The following is a 14,756-nucleotide window of genomic DNA, read 5'->3' as shown; positions in this document are numbered from 1 at the left end:
GTGATCCTCGCAAGGTTATCTAGGCACGTTATTTATTAATTTTCATTATCTCCTCGACGGCCCTTTGCAGGGCCCTTTCTGCAAACAGCTTAGTTTTTGTCAGTCGCTCAACTCGGAAAATGCGAACTAGCTTTGTGGATAATTTATAATTTCATTCCGGTTTGAGCATCTTGTCCCTGTTTTGTCCTATAGGGGGCTTTTTTGTACTAGCACGTGGGTTACAGTTCACTATGATAGTTAAATCTAAAAATATTTCCATGAAAGTGAGCCCCATGAGCTGGAAAAATGGGTTTCACAAAAAACTTTGCCAATACAACTTCTTTGATTTTAAAATTAAGCAACATTTTCTGAACAAGACTACCCTGGACTGAAGAAGAAACATGATAAACATTCCGAATCAGACTCTATTGATATTTAAACTTCCAACTTTGAATTAAAACATCAAACGAAATTCATTTTGAAACTTTATTATAGGCATAATTCCTTTTTCAATTTCTATGAAATTATACAGTTAGAGCCCCGCGATGCCATCTCTACACAAAATATTTAAAACTCAAGACGGTTTCCTTTTTAAAATCGATTTAATTCAAAATTTATAGTGATGGTTGCAAGGCAGCTATAGGTCAATAGATGTCGCAAGCAGTGACTCAACAAAATAATGTGTATCAAACGTGTCAACCAGTGACATCATAGAGTATACTTTATGTTTCAAACAGGAATTATAAATTATAGATATCTCGTTACAAAAAAAAATAGTACTTGATATGATAATATAAGATAGAATGAGAATCTCATGGAAAGCAAAATGATGTTTCTTATATTTCTTTCAAGTTAGGTGTTAAATTAGTTTTGGTTTGTAACCACCACCAAGTAAACTGTAATAATGTAAAATGTAAACAAAAATATAGATATATTTAATTTTGTTGTGAAGGGATGGTAGTTTTGATTAATATGATAAATGTTGTTTTTGATTGATTGAGATAATTTCTTCTTTATTAGTTATTCATTAATTTCTCAAGTCTTCGCAAGTGCATACGGAATGACGTAATTCAGAACTCTTGATTTTATAACTCTTATATTAATCCTAATCTGGTCTGATGATTTTTGTCATTGTCAAAGTCATTGTGACTGTGACTGATAAAGAGATAGTATATTTGTTTTGCATTTTCAATTTTGCGTTTTTGCACGAATTAAATAAATTTTTTAAAGAATCTGACCCCAAAAAACGCAAGAAAAATGAATGGAGATAGTAATAGAATCGACCAGTTCGACGCTCTATTTCTCTCAATTGCCCAACATCATCCTGGAGGGGCTCATCAGGTAGGTTTTTTTACCATTAAAATCAACCCCCTATGAATAATATTATTTTATACCACATTAAGCTTTTAGACACCTTCGTGGACTTCTTAGGCCGGAAAACAGACTTTTTCACTGGCGCTATGAAAGGCGAATGGGAAAAGGTACTAAAGAACTTTAAATTATAAAACTTAGATCTTACCTCATGTTTCTATTACAGCTAGTAATGAATACATTCAGAAAACACGAGAAAATCAGCTTTGAGACCCACGAGGCAGAGTTGAAAGCTAGGCGAGCCAGAGAAGCAGCTCGGAAGGCTAAGCAATCTGAAGACGAGACTATAAAACCTGCACAAATAACTGAGTTGACTAATGAAGAGGCTGATCGCTTGCAAAAGGAAATAGATGATACTAAAGCAGGCCCTAGTACATCAATTGCTAGTAAAGAGACGGTTGTTTCACCTCGAAAAGTAGAGGATGAGGAAGATGAGTCAGAAAAGGGGAAATTGGTGCCTAACAGTGAGAATGGGTGTGATTTGGAGAAGTACAAGTGGACACAGACTTTGCAGGATGTAGAGGTATGTGGCTTTACTCAGTTTATTTTATGCCTTAACCCATTCAAATCTAAGGGTTTTATAAACCATCTTGGTTTATAAAAACTGTGTTGCAAACCTAGTGTCATACATCTATGACTTCCTTTCTTATACCTTTATACTGATGCCATACATATTCTAGCTAGTTTGTATCTTGATTGGCTAGATATCATAAATATCATGTATATCCTAAGTTATTACCTGCTAAACAAAACTTAATACCATAAAAGTGTGTCAGAGATAAGGTACCTGCTATTGTAAAGGCATAACACTTGCACCAACAATTATTATCAAGACTGTCAACACACTAATATAACACTGATTTAAGCTGCTCAATAATAAGTATTTCGTTACAATATTAACTTTAATATACTAATAAATGATATCTGTTCTGAATGGGTTAAGCAGAAGAAATTCAAAGGTTACTTATGTTGGAATTTTGGTGGAAAATGTTCCTCATTGCGATTGAGGACTTGAATATGAATGGTGAATCATAATTATATTGCATTGAAAATAACAAAATCTTTGAACAAAATGAAATCTTACAGAGCATGGATTTATTGAGCTATACATCCCAGTACCAAATTAATTTTGGACACTCTGAATATTTTCTATGTTACTCATATCTCTGAAACAATACCTTCCTTTATGTTGGGCCACTGTAAACTTTTATAATTATTTGGAATGTATTAGCAGGTCTGAATTTTATGAAGGAAACCACAGTTACAGTTTATATCTAATTTGCCTGTTAAAATGTTTTACATGGGTATCTTGACGGTAACTTGTTCAATAGGTGAATCAAACTTTAAAAACTCAAGTAAAGACACAAGTAAATGCTTACTTTCATAATGATTCAAAGAACCTTCAAATTTTCCATTATTTTATTCTGATGTCCATTTAACTTAAATATTACATAAATATTCATAAATACATTAAATACTGTACATTAGCCTATTCATATTAACTTGTGTTCTCATATCACAGTAACAATAACAATATTATTTAATTAATTAATTAACTTAAAATATTCACAATGCCCTGATGAGGCTCATAGATAAATAAACTTAATAGTATATTAAGGCAGTGTTTAAGGGCCAATATTCCTTAAAAAATGGCACTTGGACACCATCGATTTGGTTACAAACTGCTATGAAAATACAATATTATTTCCCAATAATGAAACTGTGTTTGTTAAGTACAGAGTAAATAGTAATAATGCTACTTAAGACAAGTACATAGCTTAGCAATCTTGCTGGTATCAGTATCTTCTTTGGTCTCTGGCCCTCACTGCAACAAAACCATTGTTATCAAAAATCCTTCAGGCAAAGAAACAACTTACTCTCCATAATATAAATGGCCACGAGTATGCCCACCATAAACAGGGCAGACATGCTAAGTACTAAAATAGTAAGTTGATGCTTCCTACAGAAGCTGCGTTTAGGAACCTTGAAAGGCCTGGAATTCACATTGATGACTGTAAAATGCATAGAACTGGCCACTGAAACATTATCTGGCTCTGGTCCTTGTCGTGTCTTGGGAAGGGCCGCTATGAACTCATTTTCTTTATTCGTCTTCTCCAGATAGTATTGGATGTTGAGGTCTCTCGTACTTATCGCCTCATCCTCAGAGTTTTGGGGATGAATTTGTGCGAGATTCGCGGCAGTAAGTAGCAAGGACCCCGATCTGGCACTCTAGAAATGCATTACCATAATTACTTTTAATTGTTCTTGAGCTTGTATTGTTATTGCCACCTACATATGCACGATTATTGTCTCGGTCAAGATCAAATGTAAAGGTCGTTCAAGACATTTAAATTCATCGCAAGTGTTCAGGGCTTAATATATGTAGATGATTGTAAAGGTTGTCATTTATTTATGATAATTACCAGTGTCAATGGGGAAAATAATTATTGGTCTTACCTGGGTGCTATTATTGCTGGAGGTGGAACCCTGCGAACTGTTAGAGCTCCGAGCTAGTGTGGGTCTGGGGATGTGCCAACTCTTCTCGAGATCTGCGGGAATCTGGAAGGAGATATTCAGATTTTTTATAAATAATTAAATCAGAAAGTTAATTTTTTTCTTTGAAGTCAAATTTTAAATTCAATATCACTAGAAAAAATGATCAGGTGGAGGCGCCAACATTGCCTATTATGAACTATTATTGAATATTGTGGGTTTCCTATTTCACCTCATAGGATATCAGTGATTATTCTAAAGCCACATTGTCAGGTTTATACATCTTCTGAAGAATAATATTATTTATCAGTTTATTTATCGGTCATTTCAAAATGAATGCAATATATTATGTGTAGGTGTGATTTGAAATCAAATTTTTACATCAGTCAAATATTAGTTAAATAGCACATTTTGATTAAAACTGGGTCATTTTCTAGCAAAAATAGGAATGTGAGAAATAAAGGAAATAAAGAATAATTTTTAGAATCCATTTAGTTCAAAAAAACCCTTGGGCAACTCCATATGGAGGATAATCTTCATCTGCTTCAGACATCTGTTAATTGAGGTTTTTGTTTCATTGCTCTACATTTCACGTGTTTTAAGCTGTTTTCTTTACTCAAAGTCATGTATATTCTCTCTATTTGTACACCATAAATGATTTCCGTTTCTTCTCAATTCTCACTGATGTATTTCATCACTGCAACTGGTTAACCTCTTGGAATCTCTAGTTAGGTTGCACCCAGTCCTCGTCACGTTAGGAATTTTTCCCGTTAATTAAAATCCACAGTGACACAATCTAACGCCCTTAAATTTTCTCGTAATACCCAATGATCTAATGTTACCGCATTGATGTGGTAATCAGAGGTCTAAAATCGGAAATTTCAAGATCACTTTCTCTTCTTTACGGTGCAGACGAGACTCTTGTGCAAAGTTGCACGTACGCGTATGAGCAATCTTCGTTTATAGAAACATTTATGTACGAAATTTAATAATTACCAGCCAGACTTCCTGATTTTTTCTTGTACGCAATAAACAACCTACAATTCGAAAGCCCCCTTTTTTTGTGTCACCGCACCTAACTTATTAAATATCGTCAATGAAAAAAGTTCAGGTTACATTACCCGGGGTATGTAAAATGTGTTGGTTACAAGGGCGTTAAGTTACTTAAACTTGTTTCAAAACAAGTTTTGTGGTTGTTGCAAGGTTGTTAGTAGCAAGAACATCTTCGGCTGCAGCAGATGGTGAAAGAATGTGCGATTCTGGGATTTCCAGGGCGATCACATTTTTGCATATATTCGATAAAAGTTCTAGCAAACCGTCATGCTTTCAAACGGTAATAAAACTAGTGAAGATCCGGTAGCGTCGGTGCTCAAAAATGCTCATAAATATTCATCAGGCAAGGTCGTTTGATAAACTTTGAACGTAAATAATTGCGGTTTTTGAGAAATATTTATGAGGTCACTCGAATTGCGCAATGACCGCACTTAAACTTCAGTGGTACCTTGCACGAAAAGTTCTCGTGACTAGTATCCCCAGAGTGTCGTGACTAGTGGTCTTTTTTATTAACAATTTGATCTTCAGGGATAAGCAGGATAGGATGTCAATTGTCCAATTGGTAAACTACCGCAGAAATATTTGACCAGACGGACAAGTCATGTTGAATTTGAATGGTTTTGAATTGATGAATGATGAATTTGGAATTTTACCGCAAACTTCAACAATGATAGAATGAATGCATGTGTCACGTAATGACAATTTTGGCATATAAAACGAAATACAATTTGGTGTTATTTACCGATTGCCCCCCCCCCCCCCCCCCCGTTATATTACGAATACGTGGATAAATAAAATATTTTTCGACTGTTTAAAACTGACCAAAATTGTCCCGCAATTTATTTATAAAATATTTATGGCAATAAAATAAATTTGCTTGACCGAATATTTTACAAATCTAGGGAGAAGTGACTCAGCAAGGCCAGTAAGACCTGATTCATTTCAACCCGTTCACCCTGTAGAGGCTAAATTTAGACCAGGTAAAGGCCTTTGCCCGAGATGCCTTGATGATGTGCATTTTTGTATTTGCACATACTCAAACTTAGAATAGTAACAAATACACGGAAGTATTGGGCTATTGATACCTGAACAGGAGACAAGCGGTATTGATTCCGATAATTTCGCGGCATATTATTACCATAAGAATGATCGTTATTCTTGGATTTATCGGTCTTAAGTTGGGCAAAAGCGTTTTAATTCAGTTCCTTGTTACCACATGGTTGGATAGAAAAAAAAACGGTTTTACGTACTACTTTGGGGGGTATTTATATTGCAAATTGCGGTAAAAAGTGAGTTTTTAGTAATGAAAAATTACGTTGGAATTTCTTAAACGGTACGAGTTTTGTATGTTTTGAAGTCTGAAAAATGTGGCAAACATCGCTGGTTCAATGCACCAAAATGAATAGGACTATTCGAAATATTAAAAAAATATTAAAAGAATTTACCTATGTTAACATGAGGATATTTCACATTTCTTCGAGAACTTTTTTAAAGAGAGTTTAAAAATTAAAGAAATCCAGATTTTCGGAATCTAAACCAACCCAATGAAGAGAATTAACCTCTAGAATTTTAACTGAAGAAGCTACAAATTCTTAAAAAATTAGATATTTTTTAGCAACAATTCAAATTTAGCAATTGGTTTTTCTGCAGGTAAAGTTCTCAAAACAAATGTTCAAAATTCCGACAGAGAACTGAAGCTTCTCGACATCAAAAACTTTTAAAAATCTCCGAAAAATTCCAAAATTTATGGGAATTTTAAAATAAGCAGTCGCGTCATAATCAGGTAGCAACATCGCTTCTCTGAAGGTAACATTATGGTAGATATTGTTACCACATTACGATAAATCAATAAGTAACACTCCAAAGTCGTATGGCCAAGTTTCAAGTTCGAATATTTCTTTTTGTTGAGCGTGGTAGCAATGTCAAATGGTAACGTGACGTATTGCAAACTATGACCATTTATTGTGATGGATACTTGAAAGCTCTATTGTCCAGTATAAATATTTTTTCATGAATTATATTCCATATCATTGACTGAGCAGCATTTCTTACTGCTGATAATTTCAAAATATACCATAATCAGGATGGAAAATGTGTAGATCTAGATTTCTGGATTTACCAGCGGAAGAATAAGAAATTTTTTGGACTTTGTGTTAATTGTATAAATTTTGTTCTGTTTGAAACAAAAATTAAACGTTTCTTAGTCTTAGTCCTTGAAGGCTTTGCTTGAATTTTCGACGACTACTTCGATCTTGTAGACTTGATTGACCTCTGAAATCCCCTCTCAAGAGACGAATTTCATTTTCATGGTTCAAATCGAAAAATAACCTGCAAACTTTTAAAATTAAAATTTTGATATAGAACTTCAGCAATCGACTCAAAAATCTGTTTAAAAGTCCTATTTGCTAGCTTATACGAAAATCATCAGACCCAAGTATTATAGGTTGTTCACCCCATTCCCGTCACAGAAAAGTAAGAAATACGCCCAAAGCTGTATTGTCAGATGTAATTATTTTCTGATAGATTATGTTATTTACTAAGGATTAAATTGTACTTTTATTGCTGATAATTAAAAATTTACTGCAATCGGTTTGAAAACTACATCCGGATCTGCAAACCACAAAACAAAAAGTTTTTTTGACTTTTGTATCATTCGCATCAATTTTCGTGTTTGTAAAATTTTTGAAAAAAATTAAAACCGTTCTCAATTGTAAATTTCGCAGTCCTTACCTCAGCATTGCTCTGAAAGTCGCTTTAAAGCTTTTACTCAAGTTATTCTAAACTGTAGCTTTGACCTCTGAAATAACTAACGGGTGTGTGCTTCATTTCAATATAGGTTTGGAATTTTTAGCATTTATATAGAAACAGGTACAATGCATATGAAGTAAGTAATAAAATTTCAAATTTCAAATTTGCAAAGAAATCGGCTTTGCGGCCATTCCACTAGTTACGATTGATTAAACCCGATAGATAGAGAATAGAATTAAGCACAAATAGTCAACATGTAAAGCAGGTAATTGAAGAAATTACGTAAACGATGAGATTTGGTTGTGAAAAATTCCGAGACAGCACATGGATAAATGGGTAAAAAAAACATTTTTGGACAAAGTGATTGTAAAATCACTTTCTGCAGGTGCGTAAGTGAGTCTGCTTCATCAGTGCCCTTTCTCTAACTAAATTTGGATAATACATTTTTAAATTATGACTTTGATTCATATTTCCGAATCATCAAACTAGATAGAAAAAAACAGGACAGAAATGAATATGAAAAGTAAAAATGAATTTCAAACATCAATTTACATTTTTGTATTTCGAATGACTCATATTATGTATATTTACAGTTTTCAAAGCGATTAAAGATCCGGATCGATCCGGATTTGCGCTTTCACTTGACGTAAGTGAACGGGAATCTCGCAAAAAAGTAATTTCAAATTCACTCCCGGAGTACCCGGCGGCTTGGCTATGATAATTAACATTTCAGTACCCAGTTACGCCCACTCTATTCGAGTCATTTGCTATCTTTGACCATTGACCATGGCATGTTTGAGCGGACGAAATCCATTCATTGCTCCTAGCGAGAGTTATTGGCCACATTATGCAATAATGATTGATTCTTATTAACACGCATATAATGAAGATCTTTTTAGATTGTATTTATGGTAGAATTTCTGGCATTTTGTACAGTAATTAGTGGGTACAATGTAAGACAATAAATCGCTACTTGACCGTGTGTTACGCAACATTAAAAAAATTAGATAAGATACATGGTTTCCAAGGCAAGGTTTCATTGTAATTCTAATTGTCAGTGGCCTATTTTCGTCGACGAATGAGGTCGAGTTGGACTGAAACAGTTTGTTTTGCCAAAGGTGAAAGTTTGTTGTTGTAATTTGGGAAACAAGTTTTTTCACACCGGATATAAATAAATACAAAAAAATTTATATTGCATACCTAGTAACTGCATCATTGCGCCGCGCATCCTTGACTTGCTTTTTAATTAATAGCTATATAATTAGCGCATTGAAAATTGCCATAATTACACTCGCAGTGTAAATGTCGACGCTTTTGCACAACGGCTTTACAGGAGTGTTTCAAGTGACACTGCGCTTGCCTACCTTTGAATTTTTTCGGGCCATTGCGAAATAGAATTAATATACTCGTGCATAATTGAGATACAAGTCTTATCTCCCCAGATGTAGTAATCCTATGTATAAACGAAAATCATTGCTAATTACGAGTATTGTACAAGAATAAACGATATGCTCAGCCGATCTTTGCGTCTTTTTAATAAAGGCTTGAGTAATATGTAGCTTAATAAACGCGTGTCATTGTTGCCTATTTTTTAAATAAAATTATCTGCCAAGCCTTCAAAAATGGGATCTAGGTACCCTCATATGTCTACACGCACCCACACAACGCGAACGCACTGATTATGGTTGATTATTGTTTGAATCAATATTTCATTTTTTAAATAAATATGTATTTGCGATGAAATTTATGGTTACCATATTAACAATGCTAATTGTTGTTTTTTACACGTAAGCCATTACATAATCTTGAGTATGTATTTGTATTGGAAATTACTATTGACGATTGTTCAGACTGTAGTCAGGTTTCAAACAAGTGCTAAAATTGCAGGAAGTAAAAATTGGTTTTATTGTTGGAAAATATTTGTTTGGGATAATGGCTATTTTTAGAGTTTCGGCATTTCTTATTGCACGCAATTGTCTGTCTTATCGGATCTTTCGTATCCTGGAGATATGAACGGTAGTATCGACAAGTAAACTCGGTTATTTCTCTGCAAAAACGAAGCGAGAGTTTGCTTCAATTTCTTGATCCTAGTGATGATATTATTAGTAATTAAAATTGTGAATAAAATTTACACAATAAAATGCAAACAGCAACAAATTTATTTCAAGAATTTATGGTAATTCAACATTTTCATGGTTCCTGCCTGTAACTTTGCATGGCTAGACCGAAAGCATCTTAAGTGGAGCGTGCTGGGTAACCATAGCAACATAAGGTCAAGGCCTTGTGAAAATATAGGCCAAGGCACTTTTTGATATTTTGTTTTAGAGTTTGCGGGTGCTAATGGTGGTCAATGATGGATCCTGAGAGCCATTTTATTTGTTCTATCTGGGTTTCTTGTTCAAAATTATTTCCTTATTTTTGAGAATGTTCTTCATAATATGATTTTCGGCGTGTGAGTATCATTTAATTGCAAAAATCCTCGTTTTAGTTTAGAGAGACAATTCTAGACTTGTTTTGAATTATGCAGAATCCCCAAAATTCTCTCGATTATAGAATTGTATGTGAAAATGAATTAATATTTAAGAAATCTTTAAAACATATTTAATCTTTGTAGCTAGCCTAAACTATTCTAAACTGTAGGAATCTTCCTAGAGTTTTTTTGCTTTTCGATGGATTTTTGCAGCTAGATTTAAACAATATTGCAAACTTCAAATCCTTTCATAATATATTTTCTAGTACTGATCGTTTAACCTTACTACAGGGGCAATCTTCAATCCAACATGATATTTCTTGCATTCACTTACTTGACATTTGAGGAACGAGAAAGTCAATTTTAAGTCAATTTTAATTAAAGAGAGCTTAATCCGTCAATCAAATATCAAGAACATATTTGTCATATTTGCATACACACATGTATTTAATGTCGTTAACCTTTCGCAAAGCCATTTTTTATTAAATATTTAATTGGAAGGTCTAGAGAATACCATAAAGTCGACTTTCCGAACTCCTATTTTACCTTCTGTGCCAACTATGGTATTGTCATATTTACGTATTATAGAGATTGTTTTGATTATTTTATTTCGAGTAATCCAGGTAAAAAAATCAGATTAATTTGCATTTTAATATTTATAATGGTTTCTGTCGCTTTCCAAACTCAAATTTACATTTAAAACCAAAACTTAAGTAAGTCCAAATTTCCAGACATCTTAGGGACATTTGCATCCCTTAAAATTGAGCTAAGGTAGACCTTGAAATTTCCCATATAACATATATAGAGTGACCAAAAAGTAACGTGCCATACTTGTACCGTGTCTACATTAAAAAATAATTTATATATACTGGAAGTTTAACATGCGTGTATTATATAATAATAACCACTTTAATTTTGTTTTTATTGATTCAAAATTTCGCAGTAAAATTCCTCAACTTTAGTAATTGGCCAATAGGAAAGCATTAGGTCAGTATTTATCCCCTCACCTTTACCCCACCCTTTATCATATGGAATGAAACTAATAATAGTATCAGTGCCAATGCCATCAAAATGGTTTTTAAAAATTAGACATTGTCTATTTTCCCCACAATTTTGATGCTAAAAATTCACATATTTGTAAGAGAAGCAGCATCAACCTGAAGGAAATATGCCTTCAGCTAAAACCAAAAAGCAAGTACTTCAATACTGCAAACAGGATAGAGTGGATTGACCTCTGAAAATGCTGGGAATTGTGGTTTCTTAAGGTGCGTATTTTTGTAATGTTTGGTCTTGTACACGGATATTCAGTACAATTAATACATTTTATCAATACGAATGACTGACGTCCTCAAGGACCCATTACCTGATCCGTCCATTCTCGTTGAAATGTGCACAAGTGTTCATAAGTAGTCATGCAAGTACTCGTACTTAGTTCTCTAGTCAATTCAGTAAAAACTAATGAAGATCCTTAAGTAGATAGTAGAACATGTTAGACTGCATTGATAAAAGTTAGTCACTCCTTTTGATCAGATTTAAGGAAATACTGATTATGTTTCAAAACTCGGTCAAAACGTCGTTTTAGAATAATTCTTAAGCAAGCAGCCCCACAAACTAAATAATATTCTTCGTGAAATTTTTTTCTTCCCATTTTAGGTCTAAATTTCTGCCCTTATCCCTTATATCTTGTTCAAGGTTCAACTCCACCATAAACACCTGCAACTTTTTTTATGTTCATCATTTTGGCCTACAGTTTTATAAAGTGGTAACTTCAAACGACTCCACAAAACAATAATCTAAAGGGTTCATATCGGCTGATGTGGGCGGCAATGCATGCGGCCCTTCTCTTCCTATCCCGACCGTTGCACCGGGAATAACATTGTGCATAGTAGTTTCCTTTTCATTTTATTATTAGAAAATGGTGCGGCGTATGGAAAAAGTGACAGACCTTCCAACCTCAACGCATTTTATACAGGAAGTTTCAGGTCCACCTAGATACTCAATCCGCCCTTTTCACGCTCAAAATCAACTTACGTTATCCGGGACAAAACTCTTATTATCCATATTTCTGGTCGGTTTCTTGACGGGGTGTACTCGACAGACAAGAAGCTCCCACCCTCGGATATCATCCACTACACACCACTCTCTTCGACTCCAAATTACGCGTTCGGAACCGTTTGAAACGCTCTTGGCGCTCGATAAGCGCGTAAGCTCGTTCTTTACTGCACGCGAGGCCCCCCAACTTTATCTTAAGTAAGCTAATGCGGTACCACTGGGGATCCCGCCTGGTTGCCACGAATCCATTATATTTGTATCACGAATAAGAGACTACCATCGAAAAATGGCAACGTGGGGTCACACGCGAGATCATTCATGAATATATAATAGTAATCACCAGCTGATGCCGGATCTAGTGTAACGTTTCAGGATTTGGAGCTTTGCCCCAGTTTTAGTGGCGATTGTTGGCATCTTGCTCTATTACAGCGAAATAAGTGGAACTTAGTCGCCTGCGGTCAGACACTTTTTAGTCACCGAGTGACCGGAGCTCAAGGTGGTTCCTCCTATTCTTCCAGCATAATACCTTAGTTTAAATTCCTGTTGGGCATGTAACAGTATTACACAATAAGTTACCACCAGACTGCCGTGCAAATATGCACACAATAGTGGTACTTATAGCTTCCACACCCATCCAAAATTTCGTTATGTCACTAAGCATTGTTCGAGCCAATAACCTTTCAAACGGTTTTCTTTGAATTATTGTTTTCATTCAGTTGGCTTGCGAAAATGCTTTATTTGTATGTGTGTTTGTTTGTGTAGAACAACATCACAATAATGGAGTTGAGATCACTCAATTGGTTCGAGATATATAAAATCGGTAATGGTGGCAATTTAGAAGCTCAGGTGATCGTTTAATGATGATGTTGAGAGTGCTTTTGTGGGCGAGTCGTGGAGTACAATTGTTTGAACCAGGTTTTCAGATTTTTTTTTTTTCATTAGAAGGTATCATATTTCTAGGATTCGAGGAGATCCGTGAGAGCCAGCACTTGACATTGGGAGTCTTAACAGTTGAGATAGGTTTGAATTGGTTCAGGTGTTAACTGAAATAAACTTGTGAATAAGTTTTTTTAAGTTTAAACCCCTTTTCTCCATAGATTTTTAAAGCAGTAATTTCTAGACTTCTATTTTCACTTAACTTTCGTCTCTTTGGAAATTTGGTCCAGTAAATTTTTAAGAAACAACTTCGAAAATCTCAGTTTTCGCGGACACAATTGTATCTTTACGTTAAGAACTCTAAATTCATAGACATAGCTCGATCTTAATTAGATGTCATTCTTAGACTTGTATTTTGGTTTTATCTCTTTAGAAATTCGTCCAGCATGTCTTTGACTTGAAAATTAAAATCTCGATTTTCGTAGACATAATTTTGATCTTAAAAACTTTAAATTCAGACATGTAGCTACATTTTTTGACGATTCTATTGATTTTTTAATTTGCATATATTTCCGTTCACATTTTACCTCTTTGGAAATACACCATTTACGTTTATTATTTTTGAGAATTTAACTCGAAAGTCTCAGTGTTCAAAGATATAATTTTGAGAAAAAGACTCTAGATTCAAAGCTAACTCAATTATCTGTCGTTTTATTGCTTTTGAAAGCCCGAAGAATTTTAAGTTCCTTTCGTAAAAATAAGATATCGAGCATGATTGTAAATTACGAAAAATGTTCTGATTGGTCCATTTATCTTGAAATAACACTAAGAGATTTTCGTACTAAAATATTCAATTTATTATGAATTCGTAAAAGTTTGATTTTATTTTAACTTCTTCCAAAATAATTATGTATGTATGGACATACCGATGGAGCGGTCTGCTTATCGAGTTTAATTGTACAAAAAAAAATACAAATTTCTATGTATAACATCTAAAACCATCTCAATTGAAATATTGAAACTTTCCTTTTTCCTTCTGTAGTAATTTATGTTTTTTTTTCACCTTTTTACGCTTTTCCTTAAGTACGTTATAAAATGTTCCCTACCGGTTTCTCATATTAAAGATTTCAGAGATTCCTTGAGATCTGTATGTTTTCCTGTCAGCAATTTTACTACGTCATCTTTGTCTGAATGTTGTTAATGACGATTTAACATAAGCATTTTCTTAATGTCCTGTACCATCTTTAATTTATGGAATTTTATTCTCAACAATGACCTAGAACTGGACGTAGCCAACAGTCGCCGGCATTCCGCTAAAAATTACTTCACAATTTCTTGGCTGGTAGGCTGCCATATACTAGTGTTCCTACAACTTCATTTTGTTGCCATAAATGCATCATATGCCAGTTCAGTTGCTCTCAATTTCGCCTCCATGGAGTTGTGTGTCATCATTTACCAAAAAGGACCATTGAAACTGTCAAAAACATTTCTGCGTCCATCGGTTCTTCTAAGTCATTGATTCTCAACTTCCCAAGGCTAATCGTGATTGATTGTCTCATATTACAATCTTTTTAATGAGCAACAAAAGCTTCTCTGAATCCCGCTAAACCATTATCATCTCTACAAGGGCGAGAATAACGACAATTATTTTTCCACACAGACAGCCTCATTATTAAAATTTCAAACAATGCACATGACGGAACCGACTTCGACC

General features: G+C 34.3%; 2 protein-coding genes across 3 annotated transcripts in view; one reads left to right on the top strand and one right to left on the bottom strand.

Annotated features, from left to right (window-relative positions):
* The first annotated feature begins 1,126 nt into the window (after nt 1-1,126).
* Nucleotides 1,127-14,756, top strand: part of nudC (nuclear distribution C, dynein complex regulator) — a 27,158-nt gene continuing 13,528 nt past the window's right edge. The window contains exons 1-3 of the mRNA XM_066403917.1: nt 1,127-1,320; nt 1,383-1,460; nt 1,517-1,873. Of these exons, the coding sequence (XP_066260014.1) occupies nt 1,237-1,320; nt 1,383-1,460; nt 1,517-1,873 (519 nt within the window). The 5' untranslated portion in view covers nt 1,127-1,236. The remainder of the gene's footprint in view (nt 1,321-1,382; nt 1,461-1,516; nt 1,874-14,756) is intronic.
* Nucleotides 2,669-14,756, bottom strand: part of LOC136418024 (uncharacterized) — a 24,447-nt gene continuing 12,359 nt past the window's right edge. Inside the window, exons 1-4 of one of the 2 annotated variants that reach the window (XM_066403919.1) lie at nt 12,146-12,397; nt 3,808-3,909; nt 3,228-3,579; nt 2,677-3,175 (exon numbers count right to left, since the gene is read on the bottom strand). In XM_066403919.1, the coding sequence (XP_066260016.1) occupies nt 3,147-3,175; nt 3,228-3,579; nt 3,808-3,909; nt 12,146-12,175 (513 nt within the window). In that variant the 5' untranslated portion in view covers nt 12,176-12,397 and the 3' untranslated portion in view covers nt 2,677-3,146. Of the gene's footprint in view, nt 3,176-3,227; nt 3,580-3,807; nt 3,910-12,145; nt 12,398-14,756 lie in introns of those variants that run through there. The other variant, XM_066403920.1, reaches the window with a different exon arrangement.

Source organism: Euwallacea similis, chromosome 32 (genome assembly GCF_039881205.1).
Source record: "Euwallacea similis isolate ESF13 chromosome 32, ESF131.1, whole genome shotgun sequence".
NCBI classification, from domain to species: Eukaryota; Metazoa; Arthropoda; class Insecta; order Coleoptera; family Curculionidae; genus Euwallacea; species Euwallacea similis.
This window is presented reverse-complemented; position numbering and strand designations above follow the sequence as displayed.